The sequence below is a fragment of the Neoarius graeffei genome, chromosome 23, assembly GCF_027579695.1.
Source record: "Neoarius graeffei isolate fNeoGra1 chromosome 23, fNeoGra1.pri, whole genome shotgun sequence".
Taxonomy (NCBI): Eukaryota; Metazoa; Chordata; class Actinopteri; order Siluriformes; family Ariidae; genus Neoarius; species Neoarius graeffei.
The window spans coordinates 38642252-38659906 of NC_083591.1; the positions used below are offsets into that span (position 1 = coordinate 38642252).

Sequence of the window (17655 nt, forward strand, 5' to 3'; positions counted from 1 at the left end):
ACATGGTGGTGGCAGCATCATGCTATGGGGATGCTTTTCTTCAGCAGGGACAGGGAAGCTGGTCAGAGTTGATGGGAAGATGGATGGAGCTAAATACAGGGCAATCCTGGAAGAAAACCTGTTGGAGGCTGCAAAAGACTTGAGACTGGGAAGGAGATTCACCTTCCAGCAAGACAATGACCCTAAACATACAGCCAGAGCTACAATGGAATGGTTTAGATCAAAGAATATTCATGTTAGAATGGCCCAGTTGAAGTCCAGACCTAAATCCCATTGAGCATCTGTGGCAAGACTTGAAAATTGCTGTTCACAGACGCTCTCCATCCAATCTGGCTGAGCTTGAGCTATTTTGCAAAGAAGAATGGGCAAAAATTTCAGTGTCTAGATGTGCAAAGCTGGTAGAGACATACCACAAAAGACTTGCAGCTGTAATTGCAGCAAAAGGTGGCTCTACAAAGTATTGACGCAGGGGGGCTGAATACTAATGCACATCACATTTTTCAGATTTTTATTTGTTTAAAATTTTGAAGACCATTTATCATTTTCGTTTCACTTCACAATTATGTGCTACTCTGTGTTGGTCTATCACATAAAATCTCAATAAAACACTTTTTAAGTTTGTGGCTGTAAGGTGGAAAAATGTGAAAAAGTTCAAGGGGTATGAATACTTTTTCAAGGCACTGTGTATAGCTAGGGTTACAGTGGGGGGCGGGTCCTCTGGTAACCACAAGAGTTTGACTCCCCACTCACGTCTGTATTGAAGCATGCCTTGCCAGACGGCAGTAGGTACCATTTTTATGATGGTCTTTGGTATGACCCGACCGCGAGTAGAACTCGCGATCGAGAGGTGGACACGCTAACCACTAGGCCAACTCGCGGTCATAACTTGCTATAGCAGTGACCAAATAGCTGTCAGTAATGCATTCCTATATTTAAGAAAATGAGAGAAATAGAATTTTGATATAAAATTTACCTTCAGACGAAATAAAAACTCTACTTGAAAACATAACAAAATATGGAATGAAAGTATTTGATGGTAAGAACTAGTGTTGCACCGATACCGATACCAGTATCGGGCGGGGCCCCGATCTGGCACTAAAATGGTGGTATTGGCGAGTAGCAAGAAATAGGGCGCCGATACCATTTACCGATGCTAGTATGACACTTGAACGCAGCCTTCTCTCTCCCGACACTCACTACACTCTGTGTTGTGTAATCACACGTGATCACTGTGCATGCCTGCCAAGCACGCCAAGCAGCTATTGCTATTGACCTGCTCCAGACCAATGAGAGCGGGCCAATAGCCGCTCTTAACCAATACAGGGGCAGCTTTTTCATGCGGAGGAAAAACAAACCACGAGAAGAAAATGTCGGCCGTCTGGATATATTTCAGCATAGAAACTCCGGCGAGTACAATGGCTACATGCAAGATTTGCAGCCTGAAAGTTTCGAGAGGTGGAGTTAAATCGGCCAGTTTCAATACCTCGAACCTGATAAAACATTTGAAGACGAAACGTGAATGAACACAAAGAGTTTCTACTGGATTCACTTTGTATTAGTCTTTTTCCTGTTTCACAAAGAGGTAAGCAGCAGCCTGACAAAGCCATGATAGCAATGATTTTACATCCAAGTATGCAGCTCTTTATATATATATATATATATATATATATATATATATATATATATATATATAATATACACACACACACACACACACATTTCAAACGGAGTGGTATCGGTATGGTATCGGTATCGGCCGGTACTGCACAGCCAGGTATAGGTATCGGGGCCAAAAAAATGGTATCGGTGCAACACTTATATGTGGCAGATCACAGAATCCAGGGACACATGTCGGCCCGGGGGCATTTTGAGTTATTGACAGATTCAGAAAGTACAGTTTCTAAGCTTCCCAATGATGCCTTCCATGTGGAGATCTGACAATATTTGAAGAATGTGTGGCCTTTTGAAAGTATATACTTCTTAAAACAGAAAAGGGAGAAAATCGCCCTCAAAGTTTTCCATCTCAGCTACTCTGGGTGTAGGGCGGGCACATAATGGTGCTCATTTGCATGACATTAAGGAAAGCCCTACCCCCTACTAGCTAGCACGATACTACTTTCATGTAAACAAAGATCACCACGTCAATTTTCCTTCCATGCAAAGTATGCCCAACACAATTATGAAGTACAAAAATAAGTCCTAAAGTATACTTTAACGTTTTGTGGTTGAAAAATTACTCACACCATAAGAAAGAAAGATAGCACGATGATGACACAACTAACACAACACTAGTTTCATGTAAAGCCTCGGTCACAACTGGCCGTACCGTGCTCCTATGGCCGGTCTACACGCAAAAAAACACAAGAAACGCACGGAGGGCGCGTGAAACGCACGAGAGCGCGCGTGTGATGTGCTGATTTTCGAGCCGCAGACCGGCCGCAGAGGTTCTTTGTCATGTCAAACAAACTCTACGGGCGCTTATGTTTTTTTCAGGTTGCAAGACAAACTTACGGCCAACGCGCGTCTTTCTCCATGAACAAAAAAAAAGCAGCGATTTGGGAAACGCCAAAAATCACACGGCCAAAAAATCGTACGTCCGGTTGTGACCTAGGCTTAACCAAACCACAACACTCTCCGTTACATGCAAAAATAACCACACAGCCTTGGATTAATAAACTTACCCCATCAGAAAGAGAAACGGCGCCTTGCACACACCAATGCCTCCGATGGAATGTAATCCTAGAACGGTCCGTGTATCATCCGATCATTCAAGTATTCCATTCAATCTGGAAAACGAGGTTGCGTTTTTTTTTGCTAGAAATGGTGATCTCCGATGTAAATACCATGTGTCTGTTTGCTTCGCGGTGTGTCAGGTCCTCTGCGCTCTGTTTAGTAACTCATTACATGCCTGTATGCAGTTAAGTAGCCATGCGCTCAACTCGGATCATGCAGCTGATTCGCGGAAAAAAAAAATGACTTCAATCATCATGTGAATGGCCCATATGGTAATTTACCCACACCCCCCAGCAGGCTACAGTCCTGACAAAAACGAGACAATTTGCAACAAAAAATGTATGCTTTTCCAACAAAACAATCTATTATCTGAAATACTGATTGCATTCTTCAAGATCTCAACTTGCACATGATGGAAAAAAACAAAAATCACAAATTTCGAAAAAAATGCTTCTTTTGCGATTATCTCGGATTCGTTTCGGCCGACATGTGTCCCTGGATTCGGTGAGGGGTCACATATGTATATATTTTTTATTTTTCAAGAATTTATTATTATTATTATTATAGCCTATTTTGACAAATCGCTACTGTCATTTCGCCGGTTTGTTTACAGTCTAAGCGGAACTGATTTTATCGGATGTTTTTGTTTCTCGAATTTGCAAAAAAAAAAAATCTTCTGTTTCTCAAAATCCAGTGAATGTGTGAATAAAAGTTATTCCACTCAGTCTCGTCGTACATGGCTTCAAGCTAACGCAGCGCTACGTGACATGCCGGCTGTCAGTTCATGTTGTAGTAGTAGTAATAATAATAACTAGAGACAACTCCCCTGTGGGAAATCGTGAGTGTGATGCAGTGGCCGTAGCAGTCGCTATCGCAGGAGCTGCACTGTACTGTGTGAATGTGTGACTTGCTATGATACTACAATCGTGTGTGTTTGAGAGAGAGAAAGCAGCCCCTCCTCCATCTGTTCCCTGACTGGAGCTGGTTGCTATAGTTACGGTTCCTCTCAGCTGCAGAGCAGAGACATATAATATTAAGCCTAGGTCACAACCGGACGTACGATTTTTTTGGCCGTGCGATTTTTGGCGTTTCCCAAATCGCTGCGGTTTTTTTTTGTTCGTGGAGAAAGACGCGCGTTGGCCGTAAGTTTGTCTTGCAACCTGAAAAAAACGTAAGCGCCCGTTAGGGCTGTGCGATGTCCCCTTAATTGGCATCGACGATGTTTACAGCGCAAACATCGTGATGGACGATCATATCGTGGGGGGGATTTTAATGCCACGTTATAAAATATTTTTATTATTATTATTATTATAAGTATTAGATACTCATCCGAGGCTTTGGCACGTAAAGAAAAAAAATTCCATTGTGCTGAGAATTGTAATACTATATCCCATAGCCTACTATCTCTTTAAATTTAGGCTACCTAATTTTCTATGTTTGATCTTCACACCACAAAATCTGAGTTGATGGAAGAGATGGTGACAGAGATCGTTCCGTCGCTGTCAGGCGCTACAACACCCGGTCCGTCACATGATGAAGGGGAGGAACCAGGTGACGGCGCCGCGGCAGGGCCTAAGAAAAAGAGAGGGTCTTTGGGCAGCCTTCTTGGGAAGAGAGCAGCAGCCACAGCATCCACGCTTACTGATGAAGAAAAGTCTGAGGCAGAAATGACCATGTACCTGCAGGAAATTGTCATTGATGGGGGGAGGACCCACTCACTACGTTTACATGCACATAGAGAGAATCGAATTTCTGCCGTTGCTCGACTGAAATCGAAGTTCAAAATGCCATGTATACACCTTAATTCGGCTGAAATTGAACCGAACTTGATTTCTCGGAATCGAGCTACACGACCTAGTTTATGCGATTTCTGCCGAGCTACTTTGTGCATGTATACCCTATCGAGCTAGTTGTCGAGCTACTTCCGGAAGTGACGAGTGACGAGACCACAAGCGGGAAACACAACAGCCTCGGTCGGCATGACAACAGTAGTAGCGAGCAGCAGAAGAGGTCAGGAGGAACAAACGAAGAAGAGAAAACGGCGATGTAGAGCTCTCTGAAGTGTGGGTGGAGCACAGAGGACGGCAGGACAAAGCTTCTGGTACTAACAGGCTTTTTATTGTCAGACTTTTCAGTTTAACAGCCTACTTTTATTCTTGAGAAAAACACGCACGCACGCACGCGCTGTGTTCCAGTCCCGGGATGAGCTGTCCCCTCTGCTCTCCCTCTGCCTCCTTAAACAGGGCGCGGTTACTGGGAAGCCACACAAACACAGGTTAATTACCGTCAGGTGAAGTGATTCTGCCACTCACCTTCCCTGGCTCCGCCCTCCTGTCACAGACCGGCGCTTGACCACGCCCCCACTGCCACAGGCAAGCAGAAACGTGCACTTCTGGAGCAATGAGGAGAAAGAGTTCATGCTCATTCAGCTTAAGGAGTTGAATATATTAAAATTCATGGACGGGAGAAAAACGCGCAATGGAGAACACGGAACTGATAACTTTGTTTACGCTCTTGAATAGCTCTTCTTCATGACGACAACCGGAAGTGTACCAACACGATGGGGCATGTTGCACCACCTGTGGCTCGGGTGCACAATGCACCTCACACAATAGCCCGATTTCAGTTGTGTGCATGTAGGATTGGATTTCTCTGGCACCCTGCTGGGACCTTCAGCTCGATTCCCGACAGCAGCTCGATTTGGATGTGCATGTAAACGTAGTCTCTGATGTGGTGGAAAAGGAACGAGAAAAGACTTCCATTAATGGCAAGATTAGCACGTAAATATTTGTGCATATGCGCCACCAGTACTCCATCAGAACGAGTGTTCAGCACCGCGGGTAGTATAGTTACCGTGAACATAACATGTGGTTACACAAATACAGTATGCTACTACTAATAAATTTTGACTTCATTTTTTAGCCTACACTATACTTTTAATGTAAAATTTGTCATGTTGTTCAAACAAATAGCCACTATTAACAGTCGGGAAATATTTCACCTTATCAAACGGCAGTGAAGCGCAGACTTCGGCAGAAGTCAAATAACTTTAATCTGGTAAATAGGCCTACTTTCAGACACAAAATGGTCCACTCTAAGCCATATTGTCAAACCAAATGGAAGAATGAAGGTGATTCTGTGAACCGGTATTCGTGAAAAGATACAGTAGGCTGAACAACAAATCAAGTCTAACAGGAACGCACAAGCATGCGCTTCGGTAGCCTACACAATTTAATTTAGGCATTAGGCATTAACCAGGCTTAGGCATTAACTTTTTATTGTAAAAATGCTACAAAATAAATAGTCATGAACATGATTTTGTAAACATATATTTATTTAAAGATGAATGATCAAGACGAAGAGAACCGGAACGTGCGCAGCACGAAATGCGCTCGCAAAGTTTAACGTAGCCGGGCATTAACTTTTTACAGTGAAATTAAAGCTACCAAATATTCCTGAAGTCGACTCAGTTAGCAAAGAACAGCGATTAAAAAAAACAAGAGAGCCTGCGTTAATACAAGAACAAGTAAATAAATAACAATGATAGTAATAATCAAAATCAAGAAAACGCAGGCAGTCCGAAGCAATTTAACCTAATGGGTTAACAGTGCAGGCAATGGTCACCATGTTTAAATGTCGAGGTTTCTGGCCAAAAATACTAGCATGTTTACTTTGTCTGGTTTTAATGAGCTGCAGACTGGGCCCAAGCAGCAAAATGCCCGCGGCCCGGAAGCGGCTCGATTACGGCAAAAACAGTCGGCCAACACTCGGGAGTGAATCTAGGTCCGATTCCGTGCCAAGCACTCGGCTCGAATGCAGACCGAGTGCGGAAAGCCGCATGTTTAGAAATCGGCCCGCTTCTGGCGCTGGTAACTGTAGGTATGCAAAATTACACTCGGGCCAATTCCGGAACGCCGAGTGGCCATCTAGCAGCTATGCTAGATGGTACGTCCCTGCACCATAGCCTATGTGAACAAGCGGTAATAGGATATTACTTTATAATGATTTATATAATTATGTATTTATATATAATTATATGTTATATAATATATTTATATATTAAACAAAACTAACTAACAAAAAAACTAACTTTTTAGGTTAAATAGGCCCAGATGATATATGCATGTTTATGACAGGAGGGGGCGTGGTATCACGATGGTGGCTCTCCATCGTGATGGATGACCACCATCGTCGATGGACGATGGCATCGTCTATCGGCACAGCCCTAGCGCCCGTAGAGTTTGTTTGACATGACAAAGAACCTCTGCAGCTGGTCTGCGGCCAGTCCACGGCTCGGAAATCAGCACGTCACACGCGCGCCCTCCACAGGGTTTTTTCTAGAAAAATTTAGTATGAGGGCGCTCATCATGGCGAGGGAGCGAAGCGGGGGGGGGGGGGGGATGGTGCCGGTTGTCCCCCCCCGCTGTGCAAAGCCTTTGAAAAATTGAGGCTACAATGGGACATTCTGAGGCTATCTGAGAGGGAAATTGTAACTAATTGTTTGTCAACATTGAAAAAGAAAAGAAGTAATCATCTTCTGCCCCGGACAGTCTTTGGCTTTCTTCCGCTTCGTGCCGCAGGATGACATCTTTAAATGCCCAAGTGTCAACAAAAACAACTCGCGAACTACTTCTGTCAAAAGCTCCCGCGCCGGTGAGTGAAAGGTCATTCAGTCTCGAGAACTCTCGCTCTACAAGTCAGCTGACCTTGTATGTAACCCATGTCAAATCTTGCGAGAGCAGCCGCGACAAGTAAACAACATGGCGCCTCCGTCTGGAAAACGCCAATTCGGATTGTTTTTGCACCGTCTGGTGGTGTATCTACTATGATTGGAATATTTTTGGAGTAATTATAACGTATTTGATGGTCAGACACATTGTCACGCGGTGTTGCTGGGATGTTTTCACGGAGGAAAGATCGTTTTGAGAAAGATTGCATGTTGTGCAGTAGCATATAAGTGCATGGCCTAAGTGTGACTTGGGGTTCAATAGGCATTTCAGTAAGAGGGCACAGCGCCCCTGTTCCCCGGTTTAGACGAAAGCCTGCTCCGTGCGTTTCTTGCGTTTTTTGCACGTAGACCGGCCGTAGGAGCACGTATGGCCAGTTGTGACCGAGGCTTTCCACGAAAAGAGAGCTTTTTCTCAGATTTTGTTCTCCGAACAACGGTGATTTACACGAAAACGAAAGGAGGTATTCACAAAATTATTTCACATTGAGCGCTACAAGGCTCTCATGAACACATTGATGTAATTTTTTTGTCCCTAGTGTAAAAAATGTGGACAATAGAGCAAGTTGAAAACAAGTGACATTTCTGATTTTGTAGTAAAATCGCTGTCAGGATTATAATGCGAGTCAATTGGGCAGTTCGGCTGTCCTCTTGTTACTTTCAGGCTTCTCATTCAAAAACTGTAAATCCTGTCGTTTAGGTAGACACATTGTGTGAATCAAGACAAGTGTGAGTACTACTTTTGAGAAAATTATGTGTGTAGAGTGAAATTTGTGGCTGAAAACACAGTTTTAATGAGAAATTTAGACCTTTTTTTTTTTCAAACTCTCTACACTCTAACTTAATTAGCTCCACTGAAGTATAACGCCATAGACACCCATTATAAAGTCTGAATTTCTCCAGAGTTGATCATGGTGTTTGATCTGTGACTGATTAAAAAGTATAGAACCTAGCAAAAAAGTTGAATGCCAGATCCACACAGGAGAAGTTTGTCTCCGTTTTAAAGTTTGAATCATGTCTCTAGGTGAAAGCATGCCAGAGCAGCGGATGTTTGAAAAACGTTGAAAATGTGCGATTTTTTTTCAATTAATTCCCATAGAAATGAATGGCTACGTCGCGAAAAAAATCGTAGAATGCTGAACAAAGTAATAGCACACTGAGTCCGATCGAGCCGCACGTTTTGATGTATTGTTTGTCTGTGCGCGATGTACGGTTATTGGGTTATTAAAAATCGAAATTTGTACGGAAGATGAAAAAGTGAAGAACAGGAGTTTGCTGTGCTTTGCACTGCACTCCCTATATGGGAGTCAATAGTTTGCAATGCATAGCACTGCATCACTAATAATGATGATGTTAAGCCTAGGTCACAACCGGACGTACTATTTTTTTGGCCGTGCAATTTTTGGCGTTTCCCAAATCGCTGCGTTTTTTTTGTTCATGGAGAAAGACGCACGTTGGCCGCAAGTTTGTCTTGCAACCTGAAAAAAACGTAAGCGCCCGTAGAGTTTGTTTGACATGACAAAGAACCTCTGCGGCCGGTCTGCGGCTCGAAAATCAGCACGTCACACGCATGCGTTTCTTGCGTTTTTTGCACGTAGACCGGCCGTAGGAGCACGTACGGCCGGTTGTGACCGAGGCTTTACATTTATATAGTGCCTTTCTCAAACTCAAGGTCGCTTTACATCGGTCAAGGAAAACGACAAAAGAAAGAGTGGCGAGTTTATGCACTGGTGGAGAAGTGTTCATGAAACGGAGAGGTTTTGAGACGAGATGTACGACTCGATTTCGTGGAATAACTGTCAAAGAAATCACATTTATATCGGGTTAAAAGTTTGCGTCACCGGGTGTGAAAGTGATAAATCTCGTCTAATAACCTATCTGCTCACCTTTTGCCTTTGTAGCTGACTCTAAACTTTTCATCCTGATCTGCCTGGTCTAAGTGTGCCAGATGTTGTTGTTTTTAACTCTGCCAGATGTTCTACGCTGCCTCTATCAGGTTAGGTCTCGAGTCTGTGCAGTTCATGGAAAAACATTTGAAAAGTTGTAAAGTAGATGTTTTGGGGTTTTTTTTCGAGAAATGTATCAAACAGGAAAATAATTTTCCGCCAGTTGGTTTTGTGATATAATGATGATGATGTTTTTGATTTTATCTCCAGATATGGGATCAGTCCTGAGAACATCATCCTTTACGGTCAGAGTATCGGCACGGTGCCCACGGTGGACCTTGCGTCGCGGTACGAGTGTGCTGCCGTCGTCCTGCACTCCCCCCTCACCTCGGGGATGAGAGTGGCCTTCCCCGACACCAAGAAGACCTACTGCTTTGATGCCTTTCCAAAGTAGGTGCTTACTCGACCCGGTCAGCTCCAGAGACTGAAACATGAGAGCGCTTTCATAATTATAGTTTGTAAACAACAGACGAGGCAGAGCAATTAACGCAGCCGCGCGAAGTGGAATAGTGTTTCCTGTGCCACATTCATGATTTGCTGATACTGTATCAGGACACTTTGGTTGGCTTTACCGCTCTTAGTAATACTGACTGGGTACTAGTGTTCAAATCACAGGGGTTGTGTATAATTTGTTTCATCAGAATGACGAGAAATGAGCAAAAATTTTCTTTTTATTAAGACGAGCCCGTTATGAGTATTTCAGAAACTGCTGATCTCGGGATTTTCACACTCAACAGTCTCTCGAGTTTACACAGCATGGTGTTGGGGGAGGAGAGGAATCCTGGGTGTGGACGATCTGCAGGCTGAAACATCTTGTTGGAGATATCGGAGGAGAGTGACCAGACTGGTCCGAGCTGACAGGAAGTGACTCAAATAAGCGCGCTCTTTTTTTTTTTTTTAAACACAACTGTGGTGATCAGAAAAGCACAACACGCCAAACCTTGAGGTCGATGAGCAACAACAGCACAAGGTTCTGGTTCTCTCAGCCAAGAACACGAATCTGAGGACAGCTGAAGACTGGAAGAAGACCAGGTGATGCCACCCATCTTTAACGGTCCTGTTGTGATGAGCCCGTGCCCATGAAGGCCTCTTGTTCTTGTTCTTGGTTGACCGAAATGAAACCCAGGGATGGCAATTTTCCGCCGAACGGCGGAAATCCGCCGTTTTGAATTTCAATTTTATCATCTTTGTGGAACGTCTAAATCCGTAGAGAAAAGTTTTAGGGGGGGTTAGGTACCTAATTTTTATCGCTGCTACCGAGATTAGTGTCAAATCGTATCGAAACCACATGTCTCGCGAACAACGGAAGCTTCTATATCGAGTGTAACAATGAACAAGAGGGCTCTGATTGGTCCACTCTACATCCGCTGTACACGGATTTCCGCTTCCCTACTTTCCCGGTTTGGTTTGTTTTCACGACCGGCATTTTTAAAAACACGAGCGAGGATGGAGCAGCACGAAGAGCGGTTGATTGAGGAAGTACGTACATCTATACGACTCCAGTTCTAGTCATTTATATAAAAAAAAAAAGTTCTAGTCATTATAAGTAACCGGAGGATAAACACTCCACTAACCACACCCACCAACTACTCCTAGCGACTTCGCGCCCCCTTGCGTTGTGCCGGTGAATAACTTTAGATACTTACTTATTTTTATCATGTATTTTTCACACAATATACATGTAAAATGGCTAGAAAATGGGTAGAAGAGGCTAAAAAGGCTAAAGCTTCAGGGGGGCTCCGCCCCCCTGAACCCCCCATTCGGAGTTTCAGCTGAAATAAAATTTTCCTGTTGCCATCCCTGGAAACCTGATGTGGTCTTCTGCTCTTGTAGCTCATCCGCCTCAAGGTTTTCTGTTTTGTGCAAAGTCATTATTTGTTACAGATACATTACCGCACAGTGAAATTCTTTTCTTCGCATATACCAGCTTGTTAGGATGCTGGGGTCAGAGGGGCATGATGCAGCACCTCCGAAGCAGAAAGGGTTCAGGGCTTTGCTCAAGGATCTGATGGTGGGAGCTTGGTGGTGTTGGAGCTCGAATCCCCAGCCTTCATTTTAACTCCTGTTTAAATAATATTGGCTGGCTTTTTTTCGTGGTCTATCAGATATACGCTACCGTTCAAAAGTTTGGGGTCACTTTGAAATGTCCTTATTTTTGAAAGAAAAGCACTGTTCTTTTCAATGAAGATCACTTTAAACTAATCAGAAATCCACTCTATACATTGCTAATGTGCTAAATGACTATTCTAGCTGCAAACGTCTGGTTTTTGGTGCAATATCTCCATAGGTGTATAGAGGCCCATTTCCAGCAACTCTCACTCCAGTGTTCTAATGGTACAATGTGTTTGCTCATTGCCTCAGAAGGCTAATGGATGATTAGAAAACCCTTGTACAATCATGTTAGCACAGCTGAAAACAGTTGAGCTCTTTAGAGAAGCTATAAAACTGACCTTCCTTTGAGCAGATTGAGTTTCTGGAGCATCACATTTGTGGGGTCGATTAAATGCTCAAAATGGCCAGAAAAATGTCTCGACTATATTTTCTATTCATTTTACAACTTATGGTGGGAAATAAAAGTGTGACTTTTCATGGAAAACACAAAATTGTCTGGCTGACCCCAAACTTTTGAACGGTAGTGTATAATAATAGTCTGAATATGGAGGTGACTATAGATAGTTTTCACTGACGTCACGGCATTCCGGGGAACGCCCCCCCAGCCACCATCTTGCGAGGCAAACAAAACGGACCATCGCCATTACCGGCTACGTTATCTCGGATGAAGTTATATAGTTAGTTTTCTAAAATAAAGATCAATGTTGGCAAAATCAAGAAAACAGAAGTATATAGATACATTAGACGACATCGGTATGCAGCCAAACTGGCCTTGATTGGGGGAATTGACTCCTACGAAGTGGACAAAGATGCATTTTCAAGTGACTTTGCAGGGCTGCTAAAGCCTGAAACTGACTTCATCAAACTTTAAAGGAACAGTCCACCGTACTTCCATAATGAAATATGCTCTTATCTGAATTGAGACGAGCTGCTCCGTACCTGTCCGAGCTTTGCGCGACTTCCCAGTCAGTCAGACGCAGTCAGACGCGCTGTCACTCCTGTTAGCAATGTAGCTAGGCTCAGCATGGCCAATGGTATTTTTTGGGGCTGTAGTTAGATGCGACCAAACTCTTCCGCGTTTTTCCTGTTTACATAGGTTTATATGACCAGTGACATGAAACAAGTTCAGTTACACAAATTGAAACGTGGCGATTTTCTATGCTATGGAAAGTCCGCACTATAATGACAGGCATACTAACACCTTCTGCGCGCTTCGGCAGCGCATTGATACGGAGCTCAGATATCCATGCACTGCCGAAGCGCGCAGAAGGTGTTAGTACGCCTGTCATTATAGTGCGGACTTTCCATAGCATAGAAAATCGCCACGTTTCAATTTGTGTAACTGAACTTGTTTCATGTCACTGGTCATATAAACCTATGTAAACAGGAAAAACGCGGAAGAGTTTGGTCGCATCTAACTACAGCCCCAAAAAATACCATTGGCCATGCTGAGCCTAGCTACATTGCTAACAGGAGTGACAGCGCGTCTGACTGCGTCTGACTGACTGGGAGGTCGCGCAAAGCTCGGAGAGGTACGGAGCAGCTCGTCTCAATTCAGATAAGAGCATATTTCATTATGGAAGTATGGTGGACTGTTCCTTTAAAGGCTGTCTGATATATACAACTTTATATATTCTACAGCGCGCCTTTTGGCGGATGCCGCCTGAATCGCGCAGATCCGATTTTTTTTGGGGGGGGGGCGGGCGTTGGAGTGTCTGATTATAATTTCAAAGTAAATTCTGTCTTAAAATTACTAAGTAAGCAAATCCGTTACAGTCCATGAAACAGGAAGTATAAGGATGAGAAAAAAAACAGTTTAAATCGGGAAGCTGCGCACATTTGCGCAGTCCTGCACACCGCTCGGGCTGCGCAAATGTGCGCAGCTTTCCGATTTAAACTGTTTTTTTCTCATCCTTATACTTCCTGTTTCATGGACTGTAACGGATTTGCTTATTTAGTAATTTTAATACAGAATTTACTTTGAAATTATAATCAGACACTCCAACGTCCCCCCTAAAAAAAAAATCGGATCTGCGCGATTCAGGCGGCATCCGCCAAAAGGCGCGCTGTTTGCATCCCAAACACAAATCAAATCATACAGAATAGACCTAAAATGTTTTTCAAAAATGACCCTTGCATGAGTGAAGTGACAAGTTTCAAATAGAAACGTGACAAACGAGCGATATTAAGTGTACATTACAATGTAAACGTACACTCAGCGGCTCCAGTTAGGCATTCTCCAGAGATTGTTCACATGATGTTCTGGTTTCCAAAAACAAACTTAAACACAATTGATTGTTTATTTAAACAACTTAGCACTTATAAAATGATGGGAGCAGACTTTGCTGTGTTTGGAAGGCTGATAATCCTTGCGGTTGATTCTCGCAAGCTGTAGATTTCTCCTTTGTATGCTGAGTTTGTTTGTTTGCTTGCCTTCGTGCTCCCGTACAGTGGGAATTCCATAAAAGCTCCGCTTGACTTCATCACCTGACCTATTACGACAGCCGTGAATACAACAGGTGTGCACCATTGCTAGCTTTAAATAGCCTGCTTGGGTTCTTTTGAAGACTTTGTACTCGCGCGTTACAATGTGTGCTCAGTCACCCTTACGGTAAGCTTGACCCGCAAGATGGCCGCCACTAGGGAATCCCCGACTCTGTGACGTCATGTGAAAACTATCTATAGGGTATTGCGCGCTGATTGGTCGAGAGATTCGGACTGTTTCTTGATCACTACCTCGAGTGATTCGGCAAAATGGCGGCCAGTCACTTTGTCAAACGGACTTGGTGTAGATAAGTGACGCGTTCCGTTTGCATGCCGCTTTTGAAGACTTTTATACGATTTTAAAAAAATAATGACCGGTGTTAAACAATTATCCACTTCAGTTTCGGTGAATAATTGTTAATTAATCAGTTTCTCTTTACTTTCCCTGTACCAACGTCCCCCACTTCATCTTTCAGCATCGAGAAGGTGTCAAAGATCACGTCTCCAGTCCTGATCATCCACGGCACCGAGGACGAGGTGATCGATTTCTCCCACGGCCTCGCCCTGTTCGAGCGCTGCCCCAAGGCCGTGGAGCCGCTGTGGGTGGAAGGAGCCGGCCACAACGACATCGAGCTCTACAGCCAGTACCTGGAACGCCTGCGCCGCTTCATCGGCCAGGAACTGACCGCCCAGTACGCCTGAAAACCCAGCAGTTCGAAGCTGAAACGAACACGAACACTCCAGTGTCGACTTGACAGCCTGCTTCAACGTTTTCTACCCTGTAGGCTGGTAAATATTCACTCGTAGACCTGGATGGTTCAACATCTTGAAGCAGGACCTTGCGGGTCCAGTATAGCAGGGCAAAAACTGTATTGTCGTTATTCCTTCGTCTTATCGTATGATGATATTGTTCTTATTTCTTTTGCTCAAGGCATCTACAAGGAGACTGCCATAAGTGCAATTTCTTCGATGAGCTCTTGTTTGGATTTAATTTTCCGCTCCTTCCTGTATGAATGTGCTCTCTGCTGGACAGATTGGGTGTTTTTTTTTGAGGGGGGTGGGGGTCTGACCTTGTAGAGAACATTATATGGGTCAAGTGTGTATGTACTGATTTATTACAGAATCTTTAAAATGCTTTTTGATCTCAAGTTCTTCTTCTTCTGCCCTTTGTTCAGTTTCATTTGTCCTTTCTTGATGCGTTTGGATCGTTGGACAGCAGCATCTTGTGTCTGGTGTGTGTTTAAAAGGACGTGAGCTGAGCTATACACTTTGGCAGCAAGCAATATAACTTGGGTTACTGTGAATATAACAATAAGGCAACCGTAATTAAAAAAAAACCCAGAAGCTCCACCCCGTCACCGAATTGGAACCACCGGACTGAAAAGAATGACGTCCGTTTTCCTTTGACACAGTTAAATTTCAGATGAACGTAGCTTTCGTCTTTGGTTCTCCACTTAGATTCCGAGCAACTAGTGGTTTCTGTCTGACCTTTCCATTTGTCGGTTCCGCTTTCCTCCGACTCTCATTCACGTCTCAGTTCTTTTTAAATCTCGTATCTATTTCCCGGAACGCTCGTTCTCACGCAGTCTCACTGTGACCTCCAGATAGCAGTTCCACAAAGTACCAGTCACTACACACACTAACGATTCCTACATCGTCTCGGTGCCTCACCGTTTTAATTCGCGCGTTTTCTTACGAATGAAGAACGGGTACTCCGGTTCTCTCTTTCTGACATCGTCGCACTCTTTGCACCTTCTCAAAGTGTCTGTAAAGCGGAGATGTTCAGAGGGTTTGAATATAAACACACGTCGCTAATTTGTAAGATTAGCCTTCCTCTTTTCGGTATTTCTTATCGCGGACTTTTTTTTAAGTGACGTATTTAAACAACGACATTTAACGTTGCTTGCAGTTTAGCTACGCATTTTAAGAACATTACAAAGAACTTGCGAAACTATTTTTCTACGAGTAAGTTTTTGCTCGAGCGCTCAAATTTTGTCAAAACCGGAGCCGTTCTTAAGGGACCGGACGGTAGTTTTATTGCAATTTGGTTGACGTGAAAAGAGAATAATTCACCCTGTGCTGAGATTATTGCAAGATGATTGCATTTGCCTTTTGAACACGATCGTCAAATTTTACAAAATCAGTTTAAATTCCGAAGCATAGCTTGGGTTTTCGTGTCAAAATGCAATAACATCAGAATTCTACACGAGCTGCAGTCTCAGTGTGAGTACTCGCACCCCCGACACTCCTAACGGCAATAAACGTCAACTTTATGATGCAGATGTTTGGGGGGGAAAATTTTTTAGAAACTCTCACATTTCAAATGATTCATGTATTATTCTTTTTTCCAGCTGCAGCCATGTATAAGTGTGCAGTCATGTTTCCGTTGGCGAAAGAAGCATAATGAGTTTTTTTTTTTTTTCCTGTGTATCCTTTTCCTAGCTGAAGAATGTATGTGCTGTAATGTAACTGATTAATAAAAGTGATGATGACAACTTTTACTGTTATTAATTGTCTCAAATCAGGGTCATTAGGTGTTTGATTCATTTTCAGCTCTGACTTTTTATTCCCCGCTGGCTCTCTCAATTTTTGGAGGAATTTCACGAAACCTGGCAGGATTCTTTGTTATATGTCGGTAATACGCATATTGTCATTTCATTAAATACGGTCACATTTTAGCAGAGTTACTAGTCTGGCTAACGCGACTTCAAAGCTCTGCGAGCATTTGGTCTGGCAAAGATATTAAGCCCAACCGTTTCCCAAAGCGCGTGGTTGACCCGCCTCCCTGAAATGCCTCAGTTTGCTACTGGTCGAAGCCAGAAAAGGCTGTGACGAAGCTTAAACCAATCACATCACTCTTTCCTCTGACGTATGTGACGCGACGGAAACTGCTTGAGTGACAGGAAGAAGATAAATACCTCCAGGGCTGCTCTTTGCTCCGTTTTCAATGAGAACTTCCCGTTGAATGCTTTCAATACAGCATCTACCGCTGTGTCAAAGGCTTGCTGCTGCTCCATGTTCGTGATGTTTCTAGTGAATGAAGCGCTTCCGGCATAGATTCTGTAAACAATCTATGGCTTCCGGTCGCAGTTCTACTACGTCAGTGCCTTGAACACGCCTCTACCCAGGGCCGTTGGAGATGCTCAAAGTTGATTGGCTCCCATTTTTTCGGGAGCTTGGAAGAGCTGGAGATAGCTTGCCTGGCCAGACTCAGCTCGCAACAGGCCCTCGTGTTGCGTCACACTTAGGATGGGCGGGCCCAGGCTACAGAGTTACAGCCCTTGATTAACAAAATTATAATTTGACAATTTCATGAGTGTGTTTTTCCTTCTGAAATCAACTCCTCTTACAATCTTTGGACGAATTTCTCAAAGCTTGGCAAAAGGCCTTGTTATATGATGGTACTATGCATTTTGTTAAAGTTGAACTGAAGTCGTTTTTAAACTTGCTTTATTTCTTAATTAGCGTGTTATTCAGTTACGGTTTTAGTAACCTTATATCGTGACGCGTATTGGCAACTAATTGCGATTTAAATATGATACTTATCGGCCTGTTCGGTTTTTAGCCATGTTGAATTTAGTGCGTTTGGTCCACGGCAGGCGTCGCTTATCCGCGCAATCTTCACGAGACTTGTGCGAGACTTCGAAACGTGAA

The 17655-nt window shown here is 43.6% G+C and overlaps 1 protein-coding gene across 3 annotated transcripts in view; it reads left to right on the forward strand.

Annotated features, from left to right (window-relative positions):
- The window catches only part of LOC132871707 (alpha/beta hydrolase domain-containing protein 17A-like), a 71321-nt gene extending 54825 nt beyond the window's left edge, over positions 1-16496 (forward strand). For 2 of the 3 annotated variants that reach the window (XM_060906136.1, XM_060906137.1), the window contains exons 4-5: positions 9616-9795; positions 14478-16496. In XM_060906136.1, coding sequence (XP_060762119.1) covers positions 9616-9795; positions 14478-14703 — 406 coding nt within the window. In that variant the 3' untranslated portion in view covers positions 14704-16496. Of the gene's footprint in view, positions 1-9615; positions 9796-10142; positions 11804-14477 lie in introns of those variants that run through there. The other variant, XM_060906138.1, reaches the window with a different exon arrangement.
- The last annotated feature ends 1159 nt before the right edge of the window (positions 16497-17655 follow it).